The sequence below is a fragment of the Centroberyx affinis genome, unplaced genomic scaffold (genome assembly GCF_046629955.1).
Source record: "Centroberyx affinis isolate AG114_WGS23_722 - 3 ecotype Tasmania unplaced genomic scaffold, CSIRO-AGI_Caff_v1 ptg003015l_1, whole genome shotgun sequence".
Classification (NCBI taxonomy): Eukaryota; Metazoa; Chordata; class Actinopteri; order Beryciformes; family Berycidae; genus Centroberyx; species Centroberyx affinis.
In genome coordinates this window covers 239,080-252,940 of record NW_027281113.1, presented here as the reverse complement: position 1 = coordinate 252,940, position 13,861 = coordinate 239,080, and the positions used below count along the sequence as shown (strand labels likewise).

General features: G+C 44.2%; 1 protein-coding gene across 1 annotated transcript in view; it reads right to left on the bottom strand.

The window, feature by feature from the left end:
* Window positions 1-13,519, bottom strand: part of ccdc88ab (coiled-coil domain containing 88Ab) — an 81,038-nt gene extending 67,519 nt beyond the window's left edge. The window contains exons 1-2 of the mRNA XM_071537304.1: window positions 13,182-13,519; window positions 12,949-13,049 (exon numbers count right to left, since the gene is read on the bottom strand). Coding sequence (XP_071393405.1) covers window positions 12,949-13,049; window positions 13,182-13,244 — 164 coding nt within the window. The 5' untranslated portion in view covers window positions 13,245-13,519. The remainder of the gene's footprint in view (window positions 1-12,948; window positions 13,050-13,181) is intronic.
* Between the last annotated feature and the right edge of the window lie 342 nt (window positions 13,520-13,861).

The window sequence follows — 13,861 nt, the reverse complement described above, 5'->3', positions numbered from 1 at the left end:
GTAAACACCTCCTATAAGTCCTTAGGCTACACTGTCACAGATGTCAAATCCTATAGGAGGGAACCGCTGGAAGGTAGGGGGAGTGCTGCACTTCAACTGAACCCGTTTCCTAAATAAAATTACATTGATTTCACTGGGGACTTATGATTAATCAGCATTCTAATACATGGTGATCTGACTGACCTTCAACTCTAACCCTGATTTGTTCCAGTTTGTTAGCATCAAAGAGAAAAAGTACTCTACTTACAGAACCGAAATGCTCAGACTGTGTGTGTGTGTGTTTGTCTGTGAGTGTGTGTTGCCCAAGGGGCTCTGAATGAGCATGCGTGACTACTGATGTTATCACGGGTGTCAACATGTTTTAGTGAGGCTCATAGACATTCCACACACTCACACAGTACCACCTCCCCAGCCTGTAATCCAAAACAATCCACACTACCATTTGCATATCTATGGAAATTCCTTGTCGAATCCCAAACCCTTTTTACCGTATTTCAATGATAAAAGCTCATTACGAAATGCCCTGACAAGATTATTGTTGTAACTGACTGATGATGCAAAAGGACAGTCAAGTATTTCCTTGCACTGTGTGTGTGTGTGTGTGTGTCTGTCTGTCTCCTTGGAATGTGTGACATGCCGACTATCTGCCAATCTTCTGATCACTACCAAGCAGCCATCCATGCATGCATCAGCTAATTACTTTCCCATGTTGTATCTGGAGAGTGAACCTGTCGGGGCTTGTTGAAGGCTGGCAGTGACAGTAAGAGCAGTATGATTCACTGAAAAGCTCACTGAAAATGCAGATCTTGGACATCGGCATGCTAATGGATTATGAGACTGCAGACCTTGTGGCCTTAATGTGATATCTATTGATCCCCATAGGGAAATTCCCTGCCCCGCCCCGCCCCGCCCCACCACACCCCGCCCCGCCCCTCCCCACCACACCCCACCCCTCCCCACCACACCCCACCACACCCCACCCCTCCCAACCCCTCCTTTCATAGTGAGGTCAGAGTGTAGGGTCGGTGACAGAACAGCAACCCTGCAGCTGATAGGGAATCACTGACACTTTGGGAGAGTGGATGCTTGCCGTGTCAGGGTTTTAAGAGTTGAAGAGCAGTTTGCTTACTCACTATGCTACTCAGCTGCCCAGCCATATCCAGTCCACTCAAAAATCAGCCACTGAATCCACCAGTTTTTAGAGAAAATGGAATAAATCATTTTAGTCTGACCATTTTAGAACTTTGGCTCTGATTTTGCAAAACAATGCTGTGCTGTATTATAAGGTGCAGCGCTGAGCTCTACTGTGCTAGTCTCTCTGGACTGGAGTCGAGGGAAATTACTGTATAACCTCATTCTCAGCAAGGACTATCTGATGGCGCACACACTGTTCTGCAGTGACAGTGGCTGATCTTTTGCCAAGTTTTCATCAAAACACCATACCTAAAAATGGCTGGAAACTATGGTGGTGCTAAATGGAATGGAATATACTCTGTCAAGACACTTTAATCAAACTACCTTGATCAATTCATACTTGATACCTGTGTGTTGATGATGCATCTCTGCTCATGTAGTAGTGATGTGTGTAAGTGTTTTGAGGCTTCCGTCAATCACAACACCGTTATAGGATGGCTCTTTTCCATCATATGTACATCTTTCTTCAAAGCATGTACATTCCATGACCCATATATGAGGGTCATTAAACATGCGCTGAGTATGGGGGGAGGAGAGTCCTCTGTGTGTGTGTGTGTGTGTGTGTGTGTGTGTGTGTGTGTGCATGCGTGTAGTGTGCAGCACATGTGCAGTCACGCGTGTGTCTGCACGTCTGCATCTGTGCTCCAGAATAGCCTGACGATATGGTTGCGTCTGTATGGGGGAACTGCTCACTAAAGCTTGATTGTGAAATCTCACAACCCAGTGTATAATATAGCATTTTTTTCATAAAATATTTGTCCTTTTCGCTTGTCCTGTTCCAAAGTGGAGGTCAGAGCACAGGCGAGGGATTCAATATCTTCCTCAAGGACACTTCAGCAGGGCGGATGCTTGCTGTCACAGGGGACTTCCAGTTGAATGACGTCTTCCTAATCACTACGCCACCCTGCTGCCCCGTTTCTACTGACACCAAACAAGCCTACATTTATTTTACCCAGATAAATCCATTGGAATGTCTTCATAGCCAAGGAGAAAAAAAAAAAACTTCATCAATCTGCTTCAATTAACACATCAATGCTAAATAGCCACGTTGGCAAGCAACAAACAGAATGAAGTTAGCAATTGTGTCTTTACATGTGTTCATTAGAGTATGTATTTATTGTTTAAGCTTAATGATAACGAAATAATAAATCTAACATTATACTTGTCTTGCTTATGTTACTCAAAGAAAAACAATCTTTCTAGTTTGAAATGGAGAAGCCTCGTCTATTAGCCAACCGGCTGCAGTGTGGATGGTGTTAATAGGCCTTTTGATCAGCCTCCACCCTGACACACACACACACACACACACACACACACACTCAATCATGCTAATCAGAAGGACACAGTGTTCTTTCTAACATTGTCTAAATGAACACGGTCATGTGACACCTCCCTCAAACACACCACACACACGCCCTTTTCGAGGGCCATAGTAGGGGGTCCTATTTAACCCCGTAATTAAAAAGCACAGAGCAGGCTGTAATCCTGTCAGGGCGAGGAGGGTGACGTGGTGGTGAGGGAGGTGTGAGAGACAGAAAGAGAGAGAGAGAGACAGACAGAGTGAGAGAGAAAGAGAGATAGAGAGAGAGAGAGGTGCCCATTCACACATTCCGTCTCCATGCAGAGTGGAAGCCAAGAACATGGCGGCCACAACAACACGACCATGAAAACACCACACAATTCTCCCTTTAGCTTTCTTTGGCTCTGTCTCTGATTCCCCCCCTCCACACACACACACACACACACACACACACACACACACACAAACACGCGACAGAGCATCCCCCCCTGTGTGGCAGGGGTATGAATAAAGGGGTTTAGTGTCAGTGAGGGGGTGAAAAAACCCCAGATATTGTCCGCCCTGCCTGTTCCCACTGAGACAGTAAACCTTAATCCTTTAAATAGGTAAATAGGTTAGGGATAAACAGCCAGCAAGTCAGACAACTAGTCAGCAAGTCAGTCAGACAGCCGGTCAATAAGTCAGTTAGTCAGTACTGTCAATAGTCACTGCAGCCTTATGCAGAGCCTGGGGCCACTGGGCTTTCTCCTCTCATCTCCTGGCTTTGATTGGCTGGGTGGGTCAGGGAGTAGCGTTAACCTATATATGACAGGCTACATTACGGTCAGCATGGGCACCCAGGCACATGCGCATACACACACACAGACACACACACAAACAGAAAAGGCAGGCTACATTTGGCCACGTGTTGGGGATAGAGCCTGTGAGCTGTGCTGTCCAAACATAGCGGGGGGACTGTGTGTGTTTGTGTGTGCAGCGTGCATGAGCGTGCGTGTGTGTGTGTGTGTGTGAGACTGGGAAAGCCAAACAGCCGCGAGGAATGTGGGGGATGAGCATTTATTAGCAGTCACACTGCCGGAGGTAAACAGCTCAGTACAGGATGATTCTGTGTGGGTGTGTTTCGATGTGTAGCTGTCCACAGTCCCAACTGAAGCAGGTCGACGCCACTGAGAACACGAGAAGTCAGCCACTCACAGCACATTGGAACATACAACTGAGGTGCCAAAATACCACAATTTTACCCAATGATACGATTATATATACCAGGTACAGTATATACCAATGTCTTGAATGTTGATTGGAAGCTCTAAAGTACAGTGAATACAGTACAAACTGGCAAGTTAAACAGCGTTTTTACTAGTTTCTTCTTCTTAAAATTAGATTAGTTAGATTAGTTAGGCTACACTTTATAACATAGTTTTTGGCATGTAGTTTATTGCCACCGATGTGGTCTGTCAAGTGTCAAGATTACCCAAAGTGATTTCACTGACATGCTTTTGCTCTGCCTCAGTTAGTCTGAAAATCTTCTCACAGAAAAGAATCAAAGCCAAACGAGATGATGAGTCCCACCCCCCACCACCCCCGGAACTTAAAATCAGTTACGAATATAAATACAAATGTTGGGGGTTGACTGTTCATGGGGTCATGTCAGAGTGAATAGGATGAAAAAAGTGTACATAGTAAACTGAAATATCACTATGCAATATCAAGATATTATAAAAAAAAATCAGAGGCATGGCAAGAATTTTGTATTGTTGTCATGCAAACCTAACATACAAGATGATTACATGCTCCATTTTCTCATTCCCATCCTTTTCCCTGTGGGAACAGAAGTATAAAAAAGAGTCCAGTGACCATCTGACCATTGGTATGTAATTCTCATTTCCTTATTTCCTTGTCTTGGCTTTTCATGGACTTGTTTCTCTCCCAGTCTTTGTCTTCCTGTCCATTTCCATGGGGCCTCTTCCCATTCCTTGTATCCATAGGGACCGCTGCTAAACTCATTCCTGCCAGGCTGGATTGCCTTGTTTCACAATCCCAATTAAGTAAACACTGATGTCACCTTTTCACTGCCAATACTGCAAAGTCATGAATGCCAGTCATCTGCAAATCCTAAGCATCGATCTGATCCATTATTTTCACTTAACTATATAGACTTAGACCATCGGCTTGGTGTCAGCAAGGTAGAAAAACGGGCGATCGATTTTTCTCCATTAGTTAGACTTAAGATCCCTCTATGTGTGAAAGATGCAGAAAATCAAGCTCCTCAGATTTCTGAAATATTACTATGGCAACACCTTATTAGCACTGAGGAAATTCTCCAACACTATACTTTATTTCCACCTGGTATCAACCTAAGCAACCAGTACCAGCATCAGTACATCACTCGTCACAATCTTCTCTCTACAGCTACAGTCAAGTGAAGTGCAGCTGGATAGATTTCAGCATTGATGAGCACGTTGTAGAACTGGTTAGATGACTGTGCCGTTTGTTGAAGCATGTTGAGGCAAGGTACAACCTGGAAGGTCTAATAATTAACCATGAAAATACATTTATTTAAATGTCTGAAAGAAGTCACAGGTATAAGGAATTGGTTTTGTATGGTTGGAGCTGAGGTACACAGCTTATAGCCAGCCCATTCCTATAGCGGCAAGTCCTAAAGTGGTTCCTGTGGGCTTTAACATGTCCGTGTTTCTATGGGATCGAGCGCCACACATTAACACAACCTTGTTAAAGTTTCGTCCTCTCAAGGTTACAGCAGCTGCTTCCTGTCTCACTCTATACATCCTCCTGTCAGACGGACAGAGACAGAAAGAGAATGGCGTGACTAGGGATGGGACTATAACCGGTATTACAATATACTGTGGTAAAAACCAATAACAGTTATGACACCGCCTCTAATTTTTTATTACTGTGACCACAATAACTGCCAACTTTTTGGGAATAACAAACTAAAACACACAGCACTGCCCAGGACTCTCTCGTCTGTCAGTATTGATGTTTTATTTTCCTCTAATTAACTGTTATATTCATGTTGCTGACTGAGTTAAAGTGGATGCAGGTCAGTAGCACATTTTGAGACTAATTTTTACTTATTTTAGATGCTGTTATTTTGATTTTTATGTGTTGTTTAAAACTATTCTTACAGTTTTTGTAAGCTAAACTAGCATTTTATCATTGTAAACTGTAGAAAAAAGTCAAATTTTTATGTAAATATTTTATATATGTTCTACAATCTTATATTAAAATGTGTTTTAAAAAAAGTCAAATGTCTTGTGATTGATATGATAAATTAGTTTTTAGTAATTGGAGCATATTACAGTACTGGTTTTAAGGTTTTCATCGTATTAATAATTATCAGGATAATATCATATATCAAGACAATTTTGGCCAAGATAATTGTACTATGAATTCATATCAACACAGGCCAAGGCGTGACACAAAGATGAAGATGAAGAGTGGTCAGAGTAACGTCTGCCTCTACAGTCTTTGAAGTAGCGGGCTGCAGACCCCAGGGCCCAGGCAGCAGTGGGGGAACTGAGCAGACAGACAGACACCCCAGCAGCGGGTCTGCCTGCCTCTTTTCTCTAGTCCAGCTGGAATCCTAACTATGTCTGCTGTAACTGGCCCTGGAGAAAACCAACAAAGGCTTCGGCACGCCACTCAAAGAAAACAGGCAAGGAGAGAAAAGGGGGAGCGAGGGAGGGGAAGGAGCAGGAGAGGTGAGGCATGGACAGAACCGGAGAGACAGGGGGTGAGAGAGAAAGAGAAAACAGCAGAGATGGGGGCATGAGGCATGGAAAGTGAGAAGAACAGAAGGAGGGAGGAGAGAAAGAGGGGAAGAGCAGGAGGCAGCAGGAGGGGTTGAGGGATGATGAAAGAGAGAGATGACAGACAGAGGGAGGAGGAGAGGTGAGGCGTGGAGAAAGAGGAGAAGGGATGAGGGAAAAAGAAGAGAGGTGAAGGCCAGTCAGATGAATAAGACAAGTGAGACAGACAGAGAAAGGAGAGAGACTGTATAGAGACAAGCTGTGCATGGTGTCCAAGGTATTCTGTGCTTTTTTCTGACCAATTCATTGAAAATGGCATATTTATGAGATACGTATGTTGTAAATTCCTTTTTTATAAGACTTTAAAATGAATTTCAATCATGTCTTTTTCTTGCTTAGGTCATTTCAAAGGACTCGATGATCCTTATTTATGTTCCTAAAGGTTATTGTGTACGCTAAGGTCTTAAACTTTACATTTCCACATAAAAAAAACCTTCTACTGACGATGTTATCATCTAAGCCTCTCTAACAGCCAGGGAAAACACAGGGTTTTTACAGCAGGCGTAACAGAGGTGAATCACATCAACTGTGGATCTGGAACCATGTATCTGGAATAATGCGCTGTGGGGCAAGCGACCAATTCTCAAATCCCATTCACTAGAACAAGGAGCTGAATGTCAGAGATTGAGACAAACAACTGCAGCCGTGAAATCTCTCATGAAAACGGGGATTTGACTCCCAGTTGAGGTTGTCTCTCTCTATGCATGTGGCCTTTTCTAGATTCTGGCTGCATAATAAAAGGAAGACTCTCTGATCTATATATATAAAAAAAAAAAAACAAGAAGTGTCTTTTTGAAGGATGATTCAAGCTTTTTTTTTTCTTCATGTGATTGTCAGATGGCTGTCTAACTTCAGAGCATTCTACAGGCATAAAAACATCAGCATAACATAGCCACCATCTGTCTGTATAACCAGAGAATCAAACCGTGCTTCTGATCAACACATGAAAAATATCAGAAATGAATCTTTAATGAGAGGCCAATCGGGTTGAGAGCCCAAAACACAACATTCACTTCATTCAAGTGTTGTCCCTCAACGCAAATCTTATCTGCTGCTAAGCTGACTGCCCATCTGTATGTGTGTGTGTTTGTGTGTGTGTAGGTGTTGAAAGCCGATTCCGTCCAGAAAGGAAGTGATGACAGAAGTAGTAAGGACTACAGCCAATGTCTGTGTGCCTGTACAGGGGACTTAATGAGGCCTTGAGAGAGAAAACAGGACGATCTGCAGGCTGGAGGCCACACACAATGGGAGTTTGGCTGCCACAAAGCACTGATCAGTGTTCAACATCGAACCATTTGGCTTCTTCGAATTGCTTGAATTGTCATTAGTGGACGGAATAGTGAAAGTGAGTAGTGAATTAGGACTTTTTCCATGTGTGGGTGATCCATGTTGTAAGCAAATGTGGAAAGAACGTCGGAGTGCACAGGGCTTCACATCTGCATTCAGCTGTGATGGATCCATGTTCATTGAGTGCGTTTACATGCATATCCTGTAGGTGTTTCCTCCCGTCCCACTTCCAACTTCACTTCATGTGAAAGTGCACACGTGAATATTGCGATATCATCAACAGTAGTCAGGATACGGTGTTGACATGCCCCAGTATCCCAGCTAACATTAGCATATCGCAATGATCATATTTGGGTTTCTCAAAAACCGGGATAAGAGTTAGGCCTAATCCAGGTTTTTGTAAATGGGATATGATGTTTACATGCACCAAAGCTGACTCATCAGTTTACATCAATTTATCTCCTTATGATAGACAACCATTGGCAACCACACATCTGTGTTTTATCTGCAAGAACAACATGCAGTGAAAAATTTTGGAAGGTGCATTCCACCTTAGACACTGTAGCTTATGGATTCTCTCATCCTCATGTGTGCAGCCAGACCATAGGGCCAGACAGACCCTGTTTGACATGCAATACTTTGGCCATCAGGCACATTAACCTGAAGAACACGTCTAACAACTTTATTTTTGCAATCCACGTTTTACTCTTTTACTTTCACCCAAACTAGCAAACAATCAGTTCCTGAACAGATTCGCAGAGTGAAAGCCACACAAATGTCACACAAATATGCAGTGCAAAAAAGTCTGGGTCGAATCCAAAGAAAGACACAGGATATCCCATTGATGAGAGCTAAATCTCTTCCAGTTAACATGATAAAAGTTGTACAACTGGTTTGCAAGAAGTCATGGAGGATACATCAAGTCTTGTTTTTAGTCATACAAGTATCTCAAACACACTCTTTGTCTCTCTCTCTCTCACACTCACACACACACACACACACACACACAGCTTTCCTATCAACCGTCCAGCTGAAGAAGACAGACTGACTGGTTGACTGAAAAGGCCATAGGACCAGCATGTCTAGAGAATTGGCAGGAGAGCAGAGAATTCAACTGGACAGTTGTCACTCAGACAAAAATTTAATTGGCTCCCTCTCACTGAGCGGGAAAACTAATTGGTTTGACAGCACTGAGGAGGCAATCTAATTGGCTAGGTAATGTCAGTCACGGGGGGCAGGGGGAGGGGCCATGGTGCCATCTGGGTCTCAGCAAACCGTTAGATAATCCTGGAGTCTTTCTCTCTCTCTCTCCTGTTTTCTCCCTCTCTCTACCGCTTCTCTCTATCCCTTGCCGTCTCAATGACAACTGCTACCAGTCTGTCTCTCTCATGTCTCCGTCAGCAGCTTGGTTAGAGCCATACAGAGATGTTCACACAGAAACACTGCACATTACACTACAGCAGCTGAAATGACCAGCCATTTACAGGCTGGCAAAACCCTGGGCAACAAATGGACTCCAAAAATGTAAAATGTTTAAAGAGAAAGATAGCGGCTTACCTAAAACTGGCCTTGCTAATGCCAAGTAAATGTATTGTAGGTTGTGTGTGTGAGAGAGAGAGTGAGAGAGAGAGAGAGAGAGAGAGAAAGAGAGAGAAAGACAAGGAGAGGGAGAGAGAGAGAGAGACAGAGACAGAGACAGAGAGAGAGAGAGAGAGAGAGAGAGAGAGAGAGAGAGAGAGAGAGAGAGAGAGAGAGAGAGAGAGAGAGAGAAAGAGAGAGAGAGAAAGAGAGAGAGAGAGAGATAGAATACTCTCTAAAAAAAATGAAACCATATTTATTTGTGCACGCATTACTGCATGATGTTGGTTTGCACTTGCTGGAATGTGTGTGTGTGCATCTTCTTCAGAGTTGTGTCCTCCACTCTGGGATACGAGTGTGTTTCTTGGCTGCAGAGACTGTTTTGTTAAAGAATGGTGTTATCAATGTAAACTCCAGCAAATTTTCAATGTAATCGGCAGCTACTGAGCGGAGGCAGGCACCAGGCAAGTCCTTTTAGCACAACTGGATCGATTGCAGGCGGCTCAATGCCAACTAACACTATATTTCATACTGTCAGAACAGAGCCTGGTGCTGGGGAGGGCGAGGAAACAAGAGAATGTGTGAGTGTGCGTGTGCGTGTGCGTGTGTGTGTGTGTGTCCGTGCCTTGGAATGGATACAATCCCAGTTCATTATCACCTACAGTTCTTCAAAGAAATCGAAAAACTCACCTCAAGTTTCTAAGCCACTTTTAATGAGAGCCAGAGAGAGTGAGCAAGAGGCAGAGAGAGGGAGTGAGGCATTTACAAACTGATGCCTACTTCATTCTTCCACTCAAAATACAGCTTCCCTAAATATGACTATATACTGTATAATTAGAGTAGTTAAATAGAACTGGACTTCTGAACCTGTACCCTGTTTCAACTAGTAGAATTCAGTGGATGATCTGAATCAAATTGACTAGTAACATGGTTAACGCAATTAACGAAAACGAACTACTCTCTCTCATAATACTAAATTAACCAATGTAACTCAATAAATCAACATCTGCACGTCTACATATGGGAAGAAAAAGACATAACCAACATAGCATATGGCCTTTAGCGCCTGCTTTAATCCAAAACTGCTTGCAATCATTATGAGTGCCTACACTGGTATTACAGGTGGGCCTCAATGGAAATCAATGCCATGCTCAATCCACTGATCTTCCCAGTAATGTATAGCTGCAAAGTGAAGATGCACGATGAGCCGTAACGTGAATATTAGCTTGTGACAAGGTCTATTTTAGTTAGATAAGCCCGCCGGAGGTGACCATGCAGCCGTGGTGAAGTGGGAGAGGCAGACAAAGAGCAGCCTCACCAACACAACATCTGACAATAGGCCTTCTGTGTGGGAGGGTGGCTGGGCAAGACGACTGCCAACAGCTGCCCGACTCCAAAACCAAATGCAGGCACAAAAAAAAAAAAAAGGCACACACAGATACACATACTCCCACAGAGACACAGAAGCCCAGCATATAAGCACACACATACATAAACACACACAGAGCTGGCTGTGACTGGCAATCCCCGACATCCTGTCAGGCGATCAATAAAGCAGTCACAGTTCATTTCTGCTCAACACTGGCTGTTCTCTCAGCATCATCGTCTACAGCAAACGCTCTAGCAACCACAGAAGATTCCCCTGAAAACTCATTCCATTTACAGTCAGACAAAAATCCTATTGATTAGGCTAGCTGGTCAGACATCTCAGTTTTAATATGAACAGCAGTCTGTGGGGTTGACATGACGGCACGCTTTTTACATCTCATTCCCACTCTTTCTTTGCCCATCTTCCCTTCCATGTTGTGGATTTGATTCACATTTGAAACCAATTTGGCATGTCATTTATCTCTCTCTCTCTCTCCCTCTCTCCCTCTCTCCATCCCTCCCTGCCCCCTCACATCCTTCCGGTTGCTTTCCACTGTACAACGTCCCATAGGGGGAAAATGCTCTAAAAATAATGTTGAATTGCAGTGGGTGGAAATGGCAAGATGATTCGGGCAGACAGCAGCCTGGCCTAACGAAACCCGTCACAACCTCTCTAAACACCTCTCGCCTACTGGAGGACACCGCTATGAGGGTCTGGAAGCAGTGTGGAGGAGGAAAGAGAAGCATGGAAAAATAAAAGTAGAAGAGGAGGGGGGGGGGGGGGCAGTTGAGACCTGAAGGAGGCTGGATTAGGAGAGCGATACAGGAGGTGGAGGACAGAGGAAGCAGGCAGGGCTAGAAGGAAGAGGACACCATCCAGTGAGAGGAAATGGCCGGTGGGGTTAATCACCTCCTCATGCCACCAAAGCTACATCTTAACCAATCCGCACTGGATACTAGAAAGTATACTCTGAACTCGCAGAGACAGGGCGGAGAGATTTATTTAAGAGACCGACTGCTCCACACCCACACAGTTATCCCAACCCGGCTTTAGGATAAGGCAGCTACTGAGTCGTGGTGACACAAGAGAAGCAGCTCGATCAGTATATTCTGCCTTTGTAAGCGGTTTTGATGTATCCATTTTTCTTTAACATATTCTCCTCTCCACCCTCGCTCCTCTGAAACTGTAACGGTTCATAAAGGTTTTGGGAGGTGAAAATAAGATCCATTGTGGAGAGGACTTGGTTCAACGATCCTGTAACCGCGGAGGGAGGGAAGGAGTAAATGCTGACAGTGTCGACCGTGGCATTAGTGTTGATATGCGGAAAATAGGAAAAAATTTGTCCTGCTAGCGGGAAGTAGCCAGACAAAGGAATGGAAAGCTGTCTGCTGTCGTTCTATGTGTCAGGCGGTGACTGGAAAGACGGATTGATTTCACATCTAATGCCGCAGCCTCCTCCTCCTCCTCCAGCAGCCTCTCTCTCTCTCTCTCTCTATCACCAGAACTGCCAAAGCATCTTTATAGCCTACATCTGAAACATCGGTTTTACTCAAATGACTGTGTGTGTGTGTGTGTGCTGCCCTACTTTGTTAATGAAGGATCTGGATCGCCAGACCTTTAATTGCACAGTGAAAACCAGAGTTTCGCTGTATAGTGCTACTGTTTCTAGTCTTGCTCCAAAATCTACAGCAAGAGTTCAGAGCGCTGCAGCTTCCAGGGGCGGGGTGTCTTCCAGTCGGCTGCAGATGACAGTCTAGTGTGACTGAAAAAACACTAGACCGACCAACTGGAAGCTGATGAGCTGCCTGCTGCCTCCTTTGCACCGCCGATGCTTGCGGACGGTCCGCACAGCTCCAGGGGATCCAAACAATAAGTGTCTGCAAAGACTTCTGACAGTGTGACCCATCTCTGCCCCCAGTACAAGGTCCCATTGTGCCTAGCCTATATTCATGCGGTTTGTCTATTCTGATTCAGCAGACTATTCATAGGGCTAGACAGATTTAAGACTTGATGAGTCTGCCTGTGCCCGGATGATGCCACTCGCCCTGGGGCAAGTATCGCTGATGTGCCCCGCTACACTGCCAGAGGTCACCATTAGATCCTGTACATTGTGCAAGAGTGATGGTAAAAATGTTCCTAATGTAACTATTGAAGATGGCCGAGAAAGTATGCAAGTTTGTGCAGCAGGACCAATTTCCAATTAAATTATAAATTTATGTTTTACATTTAAAACGGGGCTTTTGAGGCCCTTTTGTGGTCCTGGGCCCAAGGTTCATTATGCCAGTCATAGCAGGCTATGGTAGCCAATACAGGGGACTGGTAGCCCAAATCATTATATGGCTCTGATTTTTTAAAGAAAAAGATAGGTAAATCATTGTAAAATTACTTACATCTCAAGCATTATCTCGTTCAGGTAAATCCCATCCACTAATTCAACATATTCCGATAATGTGGTGCCATCTTTCACTGTCGGTTGCCCGACTGTCTTCACCTGAAAATAAATGGGACAATGCAGATAGGTGTAAAGATGATCGATACCCACTTAAAAGAAAAGGCATTCGCTGTGCAGGGGTCGTTAATTAGAGGGCTTAAGAAACATTGGAATGGTTAATTAGGTGCTTACCCAGGAGACCAGAGGCGTGAGCATGAACTGCTCCAGCAGTGGGGTGAAAACCTCGCTTTCCATAGTATCCAGGGCAACGAGCGCCGCTTATTTCAGAAAATATGGAACAATCTGTTTAACTCCTTGCTGGGAGATTGATAGTACGGCGTTTGTTCAGACTCCGCTCATGTGGTTAATTCAATTAAATCGACGCTCATTTTGGCGAGCCAGGAAAGGCAAATGACCACTGAAATACCTCCGGCTTCTTTGAGATATATGGGCTGAAAAAACCGTTGTAATCCACAATCTTCTCGACACGACCCAGTTGTTTCCAGTGCCAGCGACGGGGCTTTGCTACCTCCTTGGGAAGGGCAAGGAATCACATTTTTTTTTAAATGAAAACCCTTGTAGGCTATCTAAAATTCAGCGTTGCAGTTGACAGAGTCCGTTGACCTAGCTACAAAGGCGAGTAAAGATAGTCTACATCAGACCTGTGCAGGTAACGGTTTTATGCTAGCGGTTTACATTACAAAAAGCCCCATTATTGGTTAAATATCCATACAAGATGTCAGAGCACAGAGAGAGGAATGGAGCGGAAAATATCCCTCCAGCACGTCGAAATAAAAGAGAATATCCTGTGCAGATGAATCAGAAGATTTAGGGTCCTTGTTTTAAAACCGTCGGCTGGTTATTCCTCATAT